Source organism: Choloepus didactylus, chromosome 11 (genome assembly GCF_015220235.1).
Source record: "Choloepus didactylus isolate mChoDid1 chromosome 11, mChoDid1.pri, whole genome shotgun sequence".
In the NCBI taxonomy this organism is placed as follows: Eukaryota; Metazoa; Chordata; class Mammalia; order Pilosa; family Megalonychidae; genus Choloepus; species Choloepus didactylus.
The window spans coordinates 81,117,434-81,130,656 of record NC_051317.1 but is presented as its reverse complement, the minus strand read 5'-3'; the positions used below and the strand labels follow the sequence as shown (position 1 = coordinate 81,130,656).

At 40.3% G+C, this 13,223-nt stretch overlaps 1 protein-coding gene across 1 annotated transcript in view; it reads left to right on the top strand.

Annotated features, from left to right (window-relative positions):
• ANKRD55 (ankyrin repeat domain 55) overlaps window positions 1-13,223 on the top strand; it is a 127,096-nt gene that overhangs the window by 87,392 nt on the left and 26,481 nt on the right. The window contains exon 6 of the mRNA XM_037799279.1: window positions 7,751-7,879. Coding sequence (XP_037655207.1) covers window positions 7,751-7,879 — 129 coding nt within the window. The remainder of the gene's footprint in view (window positions 1-7,750; window positions 7,880-13,223) is intronic.

Below are 13,223 nucleotides of genomic sequence, written 5' to 3'. Positions count from 1 at the left end.
TCTCCTTGAGTGTTTCATACAAGCATTTCTCTGGAAGAGAAATGGTTTCATAGTAAAACATGTGTTTTTATGTTCAATATATACTGCCAAGTTGTTCTCCAAAATGGCTGTGTCGATTTCTGTCTCCATCAGCGGTGTAAAAGAATACTCTTTTTACCACTGCTATTTTTGTTTTCTTGTCTTAGTTTCAACTTGCATTTCTCTGGTTACCAGTGAGATTGAACAACATTCTGTATGAATAATGGTCATTTTTGTATCTTCTTTTATGACTTGTTTATATCCTTTGTCCATTTATCTGGGTTACTTGTCATTTCTTATTGATTCATAGGAAGTTCATTTAATTTTCTGGACAATAATCCTTTGTCTGCTGTTGGGTTGCAAGTATTTTTTTCCCAGTCTGTTGTTTATTTTAGAACCATTCATGGTGTCTTTACAGGTTCAGACATTTTTCAATATGGTACAATCAAAATGATCATTCTTGTCTGTTACTATTTTTGCCTTTGTTGTCTTTTTAAAATAGGCCCTCCCCACCCCTGAGGACATTTGTTTTTCCTGTCTTATTACCCACTGTTTAATTATAAAGCTATCCACACTGCAGTTTAACACTGTGGGAAAGGTGAGATGGGTCAGCTCCTGCTTTGTGCTTCTGTTTTTCAAATGAGGACTGCAGGGGAATCACCTACCTAGGGAGAGGGTTGTCTTTTGCAGCTTCAGGGAGTTGATGAGTTGCTCAATCCCTGTAATCTAACCTCTCCTACTCTCATTTTGGCTTTGACGGGAAGAGGGCCCCATCAAGAGGGGCAATGAGTTAATGGCCTCTGGGTTAGAATTTTGAATGCATTTGCACAGAGAAGCACTGGTTTACATGGTATTTAGGATGCATTGTTAATCCTATATTAAATGCATATTCTGATATAAGTAGATATTTGGGCACAGTCTGAGGCTCCAAACATCAACTTTAACAGCACTTCCAAGAAAATAAATTCAAGTTCCAAAAACAGCTGTGAACTTTTGGATGCAATTCTTAACACTAATTCTACTTAAACTTCTTAAACTATGGCCAAGAGCAGAGATTGTACACGGGAAAGGCAAAATCAAAAGAAACAGTCCTTGACTCTAGAAATCTTTTTACTTTACAATTAGAAAAATGTAAAATAATAAAATAAATCTTTTAAAATGCACCAGAATTTTTATCTAAAACTGAACACCTTGGAATGGAGTAGGGTCACTACTGCCCAAGAGCTCTCCCCTTCCCGTACCTCCCCTGCCCACCTCCCACTCCTCCCCATAAGTTTCTAGAGGTGGACCATGTCTTTGTAACCTTTGCATCCTTAGAATCTAGCTCAGTAACTGGCATATAGTAGAAGTTAAAATAAAAATGTTGAATTAAATTCAAGGAAAATTATATTACTTTATGATCATTCTCCCTTTGTTTTGTTGACTCAGTTCAACTACCCTTTTTGTTCACTAGATTTCTCTGCAGGTGACTTTTAGTTATTTCCAAAATCTACTCTCAAAAACAATAATATCTGACACATTTAGGGACTTCAAATAATGGACAATAGACTCTAGATAAGGAGCCTTTATTCTTTTTTGCAACGTGAGCTCCTTTGACATGCCAGTGAAGTCTATGGACTCTTTCTCAGAATAAAGTTTTAAATTGCATAAAATACATAGGATTACAAAAGAAACCAATTTTATTGAAATATAGCTATCAAAATATTTTTTTAAATAAATGTGTGATACAGTAATATACAAGCCTCTTTGTCAATGCATTAAACAAGAAGATTTAGTGATGTATTACAGCAATAACTGCTGTAATTTTGAAGTACTAATGCATATAAATAATATTTTGAAATATCTGTAATAGTTAATGGATTTTCTAGTTTGCTAATTTTGCCGGAATGCAAAAACACCAGAAATGGATTGGCTTTTATAAAAGGGGTTTATCTGGTTACACAGTTACAGTCTTAAGGCTATAAAGTGTCCAAGGTAATGCATCAACAATTGGGTACCTTCGCTGGAGGATGACCAGTGGCATCCAGAAAACCTCTGTTAGCTGGGAAGGCACGTGGCTGGTGTCTGCTTGCTCCCAGGTTGCATTTCAAAATGGCGTGCTCCAAAATGTCTGCATCAGCTTCCAACAGCTATCTTCAAAATGTCTGTCTCGGCTACAGCTATCTGTGAGCTCCTTCTGTCTGAGCTTTTATAGAGCTCCAATGAACTAATCAAGGCCCACGCTGAATAGGTGTGGCCATACCTCCATGGAAATACTAAGCCAATAGATTCCAACCTAAATCCACACTAATACATCTGCTCCCACAAGAATATGACTTTTTGAGGGACATAATACATTCAAACTGGCACAATGGAATATGAAAATATATGTGATTTATGTTAGTGGCTAGTTCACACTTACTACCAATACGATTGTGGGTTGTTGCTTACATTCATAACTGAAGAAGGTGCTAAATTGCTATTAGAAGGCAGTGAAAATAGAAATATAATTTATTTCTCTGATTCAAGTTCACACAATGCCTAAATTCCATCCACAGATAGAACCCATGCTTTTGAGGTAATCACAAAAATTACAAAAGTTATCTTCCAGTTCTGTTTTGCTGTAAAAATAATTATAATAACTTAGGCCTATATTCTAAAGGCATTGTTTATAAGTTTATTCTCATTAGAATTTGCTAATATATTTCTATGACTTAAGTTCATTTTATTTTTTTTCTTGCATTTGTATTTCATTTAAACTATGAAAACCTACATTCTCAAGATTTTTTTAAGATGTCAAATACATTCTTTTTGTAATTACTGTGGAAAGAAAGCATGAGCTTTTAAAGGATATCATTATTAGTACTGATTTCTCTAAAACCCAGCCTCAGATTATTTTTGGTCTTTGATTATAATCTTTGTCATGGTGATGTGTACCGTTTATCTAGCCAGATTAGAAAACTCCAAAACAAAGACAATGAATTAATTTACCACTTTTTCCAATTTTTCTAATCTTCAATTGTAAGATTTTTTCCAAATGGAAATAAAAGAATAAGACTTCATGACTACACTTCTAACACCATCTAGATTAAAATGTCTTTTAAAGTATATCATTCATTCCAATTTTTTATCTGTGGGAGACCCTTTATAACTTTTGTGGGGTTGGATATATGTGGTTAGGTTAATAATACATGAATTTTTAAAAGTCAACAAGACCCAAGCTGGACTTCTATGAAGCTCTTATCTAGAATGGTTTTGCCGATCACTCAGCCACCTGCTATAATTCTATCTCCAGTTCACCAAGGTGATGGATGCAGCAAGCATCAACCACATCACACATTTCTCCCTCCCTTCAGTGTCAGCTAGAGCCGTTCTGAAAGTGCAGTTCTGAAACATGAAACCTGCTAAGCACTAAAGCTCTAAATCAGATTTCTGCTTCAGAAAAGACAAAAGTTACAGTGGTTTTGGAGGAAAAAAAAATGTTCTGAGAAGCTGATTGGACTTGTAAGCCTTTTAACTGAAACTGCAGCAGCACAGCCTCAAGGGACAGAATTACTCATCATTAGAAAAGCGCTGTTCCAAAGCAACTCTACTATGCACCCAACAGTCATGACATAGATTTAGTCCTATCAGCAAACTAAAATTGGATCCAAGGCCAACTGAAACTTAACATTTCCTTTCAAAACATCTGAGAGCATGGTTTCTTCACTGAATGTGAGTTATTCTTCACTTTAGGGCCAAAATTTTTTGTTTTTCCAAAAAAAGTGGAATTCTATGGTCGCAAGGGCCACTACAGTGTTTCTCGCAACATGTGTGCAAGAGACTCCTAGGTGTGCAGCCCTCAGATGCTTTGGAAGCCCAGTTGAGTCCCCAGCAAAACACCCACCAGGGGCAGCTAGTAGAAAGATCTCCACAGTGCAACATAGATGGCTGTGTTGCATCCCACAAATACTGATAATTTGTACTCCCCAGGAGTCCAAGGGATTCATGGTAACCTGAATTTATTAATTAACTCATCCAGAAAACATTTCTTGAGCACCTAGTACATGCTCAGTGCAGCGGGGCATATCACAATGAACATTCTGCAGCCCCTGCCGTTAAGTGCATTTCAGCTTAGTCATTATCTCTCTTTGCTCAGTGCAGATGCCATTTGCCAAGCCTGAAGACTGCCCCTTAAATGCCCACCAGAATCTTTAATGTAATAGAACTATAATGTCTGTAGACTCAACAGAAGTTAAGTTGAAGGAAGAAGCAGGCAGCTGTAGGAAAAAGTTCCTACACAAAGTGTATTGTGCAACACCCAGAGCTGCACTTCCGCTGATTTTGAAAGTTTTTGTTTTCATATTACTAACTATAAGGGGATTTATTTTTATTTCTCATTAGTCTGATTGAAAAAAAAATAGCAATAGGAAATTTCCCTTGGCTTGACTGAATGTTTGCAACCTCTTTACATTACAAAATTCTTTAGAGAAGTAATCGAGTCTTGATTTGGGGTCTTTCAGAGGACCATCATTTATGTTTCTAACAGTGCTCCCAAATTCCAGGAGGAGGGTAATATACATAATTCTATATCTTACAAAAATAAGTATTTGCCAGCTGTACTTTTAAGACAAGCCTATTGGCAAATGAAGCAAATGAAGAGTAGCAACTCTTACCCTAGTGAGAGCCACCATTCTAGAAAGTAAGGTGACCCCAAATCCAGATCAAATCACAAAGAAAAGAATTTTCCAGCATCTGAGAAAATTTCCAATGAAAATTTCCAAAATGGAAGTCTGCCAGCCCCAAAGTGAGGCAAAAATACTTTTCTCCGGAGTCATAGAGACCTGGATTGGAATCCTAGCTTTGCCAAGAACTCAGGCAATGCCCCTACTTAAGTTACTTAACCTCTCTGTGTTTCAGTTTCCTCATCTGTAAAATGGGTCTAAAAATGTCTACACTTTAGGATGGTTGTAAAGATTCAATGAGATAACATATACAAAGTTCTTGGCACCAAGTAGGTAAACAAAAAATGCCAGTGCTCATCCCCATCCTACTCTTCACCAAAACATAAAGGATTTGTTTGGTTTTAAGAGAGTAACTCTTGAAGCCTAGCAACCATGTTTAGGAGACAAGAATTAACACTGCAAAAACATAGGTTAATTCACAACCACATTTTCACACTTAATTCCCACATTGGTAAATGGTATCTCAGCATATACTGATCTCCATGTACCTCACCTTATGACAGTAGTATAAAGAACATGGCAATTTGAAGTACTCTTCAAAATTTCTTACAGGTTTCAACTGATGAGTTGGTAACAGTGATCATCTCTGACAAGTTCATTTTCTATAAAGGAGAAGTCATATTCTTCCTTTCCTTCTTGTGCATATGATTTTTAAAAGCAAAGCCAAATTTTAGAAAATTTCTTAAAATGTAATCAATAACTAGTGAGAAGTTATTTATTAATTTAATAAACATTTACTTGGCATCTACAATGTGTCTGGCACTGTTCTGGGCTCTAGGCTCTTCTGTCCTCAGGAAGCTTACACTCCAGTGACTTCAAAATTGATTTGATATCTTTAACCCTCAATTATGGTAACACTTCATGATGAAGACAATGACCCTGAAACAACATTCAGAACTGGGAAAGGGGTGATTTGTGCAAAATATAAATAATTTGATTTCCTTGAGTTCTGATTGCTAATCCTGGTCAACCAAATTAAAAAAGAAAAGGACCTATTGAAAAGTTTTGAGCTATTCTGAATCCCAAATAAATATTCAGCTATATGAATAAGAATAAGAAGTTTCATTGCATTTTAACCAGCATTCTTTTCCATATGTGTCCAGTTTCTTGAAATATCCTCAAGAGTATCTTAGGAGGTTCAGTGTTACATGACACTTGAAACTCAAAAGCAGAACATAATTTAATGGCTTAAAATATGGAACTGGCCAAAGGGAATTTAACATTTTAATCCCAGCCTTACTTGGCCAAATCCAAGCGCCCCACAAACCTCAAACCCTAGATTCACTTCCATATTTACTCATTGGCTTGGGAAATTCTCAGGGGCTCAGCTTCCTCTTCTACAAATGAGAAGGGTAATGGTACCTGCAGTAGTCAGAGTTGGCTAACTGCTATAGCAAACAACACAGAATCCTGGTGGCCTGACACTATGAAAGATTTTTTCTTGCTTACATCAGAGTCCAAAGCTGCTGGGTGAGACAGTCTTCTTGTACCTCTTTAGGGACCCTCGGCTTCTTTAGCCACATGGTTCCAGCATCTTCTAGAGGTTTGTCTTCCTCCTCATTCAGCTGGCAGATGAAGAAAGAGAACAGGCATGGAGGACAATGTGGGCTTTATTTTATAGGCCAGGCCTGTATGTGGCTTCCATACCCTTCTGTCCACTTCCAGTGATCAGAAATGAATTAGGCCACATCTAACTGCAGGAAGGTTGAAAATGTAGACCTGCTGTATGTCCAGGAGGAAGAAGAAACAGATTTGGTGAGCACATAGCAGGCTCCACCACAGTACTTAATCCAAAATGTTGGTTGGACAATTAAATGAGATAATACATACAAGAATTCATAAAGATCTCTGGATCAATAAATATTAGCTCTGTACTATTATTTTCAGGCTGAGGTCCATCTCCTCCACTCAGTTCATCTAGGATGCAGCAGAGAGGGCCAAGGTAGTGGCTCTTACCTTTATGAAACGTGCAGATGACTATAAAAAAAAGAAACTTTAATATTTTTAAAAACAGCTTTGTTGAGATATAATTCACATTCCATACAATTCACCCATCTCAAGTGTACAATTTAATGGTTTTTAACGTCTGGAGTCATTTTAGATATATTTCGTGGAACTGAAAGCAGTGGGCAAGGAAGAGAGGCCATCTTTTTGGCCACCATTTCTCAGAATAGGCTCATTGCATCATTAAATTAAGCCTAAAGTGAGGAACCATAAGCCCTCACAGAAGCTGGGATTCACCAGATTGACTCATCTAGGTCTGTTCTCCATGCTGCCACAGAATGATTTCTTCCAAACAGTGTAACTCAAATCATGCCAGCACCTGCTTAAAACCCTTCATTGCCTTTCACTGAATTTAGAATAAAATCCATATCACTACCCTCTGCCCCCACTCCAGGATCAGGCAACCCCTGCCTCCCCCTCCAACCTTATCTCATATCACTCTCCTCCTCTCCCACTGCATTCATTCTCTCATCTATCTATTCATTCACTATTTATCTAGCCTCTGTTCCAGGCACTGAGATACTCAGTGAAACAACGTTCCTGGCTTTGTGGTGGCAGATTCCATTCTAATGTGACTGCAGTCCTAGGTCTCTCCCTTGAATACATCTTCCCTGCTTCCAGGACTTGGTACTTACTGCTCCCTTTGCCTGGACCCTCTTTCCCCAGCTCTTTTCACCAGGGCCTGTCTAGAGCACCCCTGTGGTTCCTCTCCAGGCATCTTCTCAATAGAAATCCTCAATCTGGAAAACTGGGCAGCTCCTTTGCATGCATTTGCCTGTCTACCCCTACTGGAATCTAATCCTCATGAGGACAGGGATCTTGTTTATCTTATTCCTACTGTATCCTCAACACTTATGTGCCTGGCACAAAGTTGAGCTCAGTAAGTATCTATTGGATGAATGAACTAATGGACAGCAACCAAGTGTCTGCTAGTGGCCCCCTGTACCTGGGGAGAGGGGGTGAGCTCCAGTTTCCTTCTTGACAGCCAGTCCTCACGTCAGCTCTCTTTGGTTATTGTTTTGTAGGGAATGACACCACTCCATTGGGCAGCTTTCCATAACCAGCCTCAACACACCCAAGTGCTGCTGAAGAAGGGGGCAGACCCCACCCTTGTGGATAAAGACTTTAAAACGGCTCTCCACTGGGCTGTCCAGGTGAGAACTGGCCAATGGACTATCTCAAGTTTAACGTAAAACAGTGTTAACAATTCTCTGAGTTACGGTCAGGCATGAGAAAGACGAGATTATCAAAGGTACGAGGCCCCAGCATTGATTTGGGAACGATATATATGATTGAGCAAGTAAGATTCACTCTGACCTTCTACCCCCCCCCCTTTCATATCCAGAAGGACAACAGCAAACCTGTCACCTTAGAGGACTTGGCTGCATCACTTGTTGAGAAGAAACCCTGCCAAGACGCAGAGGAGAGAAGTTATAGGATATCAGGCGAGGCCTGCCTTGCTTGTACACACACACACACACACACACACACACACACACACACACACACACCTCCCTCTCACTCTTGCTCTCTTGCTCTCTCCATCTCAGTGCTTGCTACTGGCTCACAGTATCCCAGAGTAAACCGTCAAAACAATCACTGGGAAAATTCCTTCCAAGTCTTTGGACCATGGCCCTCTCCTTCCTTCCAAATCTTCCAAAGATGGGTCAGTCCAGCTGGTCCTGGTCCTGAATTCTATGCTGAAAAATGAAAATAGTGGCCCATGATCCTGCAGCACTGCACGGAAGGGAGTCTATGTTAGTCCACTCAACCAAAGAAATCAAAATAGACCCAAGAAATCTGGAATCCAAAGATGGTAACACTGGGAGTAGAAAGAATGCTAATAGCTTGCATTTGCTGGAGTGCTTTCTCCAATAAATGATTACCCATGAGTTAATCTATCCCCTCCTTCAGAGGACAGCAGAATTAGGCATCCTTTCAACAAACTTGCCAACTCATTCTGTCTTTTGATGGCGTAAGCAAAGCCATCACCACTGTTTATTTCCGTCCGCCAATAAAGAAGCCCTTTCTGAATTGCTGCCAGGATACTGTGGGAGTAGTGTCTGCTGGTTCTGACAGTGGTTTCACTCAGGTTTCATGTGCAAAGCACAGCAGAGGTGGGCACCTGGGACTTTCAGGGTTGACACATGTGCCTGATATGAGGGGAAAACAGAAGTGATTTGGAAACTGCTCTGTTTTTGTCCCTTCAACCTCAGCGTCAGTTATTCTTTATCAGGGCCAGCCCTAGGCAAAACTCCAAGATGCACAAAGCTTGTTTTTGCCATCTCCACCTGCCCTGGGTACCCTCCTACATACTTTCGGTATCTAGTCCCCCACCCCATGCCTCGCTGCCAATCTCTATCCGGGGCCCAGTCCCCTATCTCTGGCTTGTCAAGGGTCACCTCTGTAACAGTGATCCCAGTACAGCCTAGCTTAGACTCCCAAGAAGTGCTCCATGGTTGTTGGTTCTCGGTCAGAAGGAGAGTGTTACCGAAATCAAGCATTTTCTGCACATTCACCCTCATCACTCCTGCATTCTGATTCGGGGATGGGGCCCATGTATTCATATTTTGAAAAATCTCCATGGGTAATTCTGGCTGCTTGCCCTTTCTCCACCCCACCCCCAATCTGCTGTAGACCAGAGATTTCCAAACCTAGCCTTAAAACAGCATCCCCTGCAGTGCTTGTAAAACAACAGATTCCCAGGTCCCATATTGAGTTAGGCTCTTCGAGGGTGAGAACCTGTTCTTATCTTCCAAGGCGCAGTTTGGCAAAGTCATAAGAACAACATACTGAACTTGCAAAGTCTGAGTCTGCAATGACTGGTCTAGGTTTGATCTGAGGAAGCTCACCAATACATGCTGGGCTTGACTATCGGTGTATCTTTGAGGTTTGAATGAGACCAGGCATATGAAAGTGATAGGTAATGTGCTATATAATTGGAAGAGATTATCATTTTTATTAGTGTTATGTTTATTATGGTTCAAGAATATTTCCTCCATGAAAACTTACCTATTATACTCATATCTTCATATTTGTTTCTCTCCACCTAACAATACAGCTTTTAACTGGTTTCATTGATTTCAGTTCTGTCTGTCATTAGGATCATCTGAAGAGCTCTTAAACAATACTGATGCTCAGGCCCCACACCTTTAGAATTTTATTCAGTTGGTCTCAGTGTGGCCTGAGTATCAGTATTTTTAAAAATTCCTTCTCCCTCCAGGAGATTGTAATATGCAGTGTTGAGAACCACCATGACAAATGAATTGACATGAATGGATGCTAATACCTTAGGTACACTCCCCTACAATGTTTTCATTTGACCTGATCTTTATAAGCATAATGTATCACTCATTGATTTACTCAATCACTTACTAAATATTTTCTTGAGCACTGCCATTGGTAGGTCTTAGTTTACAAAGATTAAAAAGACAGGTCACTTCTAAAACTCCTAAGATTGTGTGCTATTGTATGTGTGTGTGAGTGTGTTTGCATGCATTGTTCTGAGGAAAGAGTCCGCAACCTTCTTCAATTACTGGACAAGATCTGTGACTACACCCAAAAGGTTAAGAATCACAGCTCAGGGGGATTACTGCCCCCTCTTCCTTCTCTACAGTTGGCAATAAATTTCTGAAGTGGTGTATTTCACCCTTTACACTGAAAAGAGGATTAAGGGTAATTCCAAATGTCAGTTGATACCATCATGACACTTGCCTTCTTTAGCCTTCTTGTTCATTTTTAACACAGGACCAGCATTGTGTTCCCTTTAAAATTTTTCCACATGTATGATTCTATTTCCCATTGTCATTTGTTCCTTCACTGGAATTCCAGCTTTGTTCTTGTACCGGGCAATGAGACCTCATTTAAATCTATAGTACTTTGAAATAATAAAGCCTCTGTTTTTTTTTGTTTGTTTGTTTTTTGTTTTTTGTTTTTTTTTTTGGTCCAAATAACCAAAGCAATAATATTTGAGACATCAAGCCTATGAAGTAAACTAAGTTTGACTTCTGCTCACATTTCTCAGGTCCCTTGATACCTCACAGTCTCCTCCAATGTGCTCACTGCCCTCTTTCACCCCCACCCATCTCCCTAGAAGATCCCACTGCTTGGCTGTACCTGGGCCTCCATACTGAGCAGAGCCCCTGGCCCCATCACAATCTCCCTGTACGACATCACAGCCCCTTAGGGGCATGTTCTTGCCTGCCTGTGATGACATCAGCCTCATCTCCCTTTCACTCAACACTGCAAAATCTCAGTCATCAATGTTTTCTGACTCTCTCTTTATCAGAGAGCTCGTTGGTTCCTACGGCTTCAACTGCCATCCAATTCAGAAGATGCTCAGAGCACTAACTCCAGCTCTGACATCTCTCTTGAACTCTAGACCCACATTTCCAGCTCTCCTGGGCATCTTCCCACAACATCCCACAGATACCTCAAACTCAACATGTTCAAAGAGAATCCATCTCTTCTTCCTTTCACATTCCCATCTTCCAGTAACCCAAGCCAAAGACCTCAGCATGTTTTATAAGTACTCCAGCCTTACCACCTTCATGTCCATTGGTTATCAGGATCTCTCAATTCTACCTGCTCAGGTCTCTCATCTCTCTTTCCTCCTTCCTATCCACACCATACAGGTCAGAGTCCCAGCAGGAGATATATGGCATACTCAAATGGGGGTAATTATAGGGAGATTCATAAAGGGGCTATTTACACAGGCTTGGGCAGGGTTTAAGGTCAACTCCAGGGCTAACAAGCAGGTTGTCATTAGTACAAAGGGGACTAAAAGAGCGTGGGGAGGCATCAGTTACTAAGACAAGGCCCCGGACAGAAGCAGTGGCCCTTGGTAGAAGAACCAACCACTGCCAAACAGTAGCCCAACAGGGAGAGAAACAGAATAAATACTTCAGTCTTTCTTTCCTCCCACATCCTTCTCCTGTCAGTGCTTCCCATTGGTCAAACTCAACAGGAAGTCAAAAAGCAAGTGAGCCCATTTGATGCAGTCTGTAGAATGCTAAAGGGTGGAGAGCACGATGGAAAGAAACAGACAGTAAACCTGGATGTGCAGCTGTAGACAATTTAGCATACCCACTTTCGCTTCCTCAGATCAAATTCCTACCATCTCTCATCTGAACAGTTGCACTAGATGATATTCCTATTTTCAGTCCTTCCCCTCTCCTTACTATTCTCACACTGCCATTGAGTTCTCTTTCAACAAATCACAAAGTAACATACTAGCATAGCTGTTATTACACCAAAACAATTATGGCCACTGTTGGTCATTGGCTCAAAAACCTTCAGTGGGCTCCATTTGTTGGTAAAGAGCAAACTCCTTACGCCAGCACTTAGTGATGTGAACAACCTCTTCCCACCCTAATCCCTCTCCTTTCTTCTTCAGCCAATACCATTTTTGTACCAATCACTGGAATATTAACATTTTCCCCGATACATCATAAAAATTCATTCTGCCTTCCCCTTGGCCACACCCTTCCCTTTGGGTGAAATGCTTTTTCCTTCTTGTACTTCCCACCTCATCCCTTCTATCTATAGAATTTCTGCTTATTCTTTCTTGTTTCTTAAGGCCCAAATAAATGTCACCTTTTCTGTTGAATTATCTTTCAGAATTGTTCCCTCCATGTTGTCCACCTAGCACTTTCTCACTCTAGGATTTGTTACAATCAGCGGAGTACCGTGTCTTCCCTTCTAGACTGTGTGCTTGCCAATGTGACTTATTCATCCGATTGTCTCTTGAGACCCAGAATAGAGCTTCAGGACTCTTAGGTCCTCAAATAGGTGTTCACTGCATTCAATCATCCAAAAAAATGAATCTATCTCACACCAATAGAATTAATGGTTTATTGGTTCTTTCTGTGAAATAACATTTTAAGATTAACCAAGCCTTCCAAGAGTGCAATGTCTCAATACCAGGGAGTTCTTCTAAAGATAGGAATTCCAGGCACCATGGCAGGTCAGTGAGAGGGGCAAGTATCTACTGCCCTCCACTAGCTACCTCCTCTGCTTAGTAGAAATCATGTTTATTTGGGATCTCATTCAATTGCATTTTTCTTTCAGCACACTTTTCAAGGGAGGGCAGAAATAACTACACAAATATAAAACAACTATTTCATGTTTATTCATTCAGTATGTGGTTTTGTAGTTGAGGAAATTAAACAACACACACACACCTTTGGACCCCTTGAATATAATCTTCAAGTCCCCAATGTCTGAGACAAGTGTGGTCTAGCATTGACTCCTCCCTCTTCCTGTGCAGCCAAGGTTTGTGGTCAACTGTTTGAATTGTGTAAAAATCCTGTAAATATACTTTAACTCTAAATATACTCACAATGCTGAAGAGTATACCAGTGAATCTAGCTCATAAGGTTAAAGAATCTTAGAGCTGGAAAGGACCTCAGAGGCCATTTGGTCCAACCCTTCCGTTCACAGGCAGAGAATCTAGTTCACAGGGAGGGTGTCATTTACCCACATGTACCCAGCACCCAT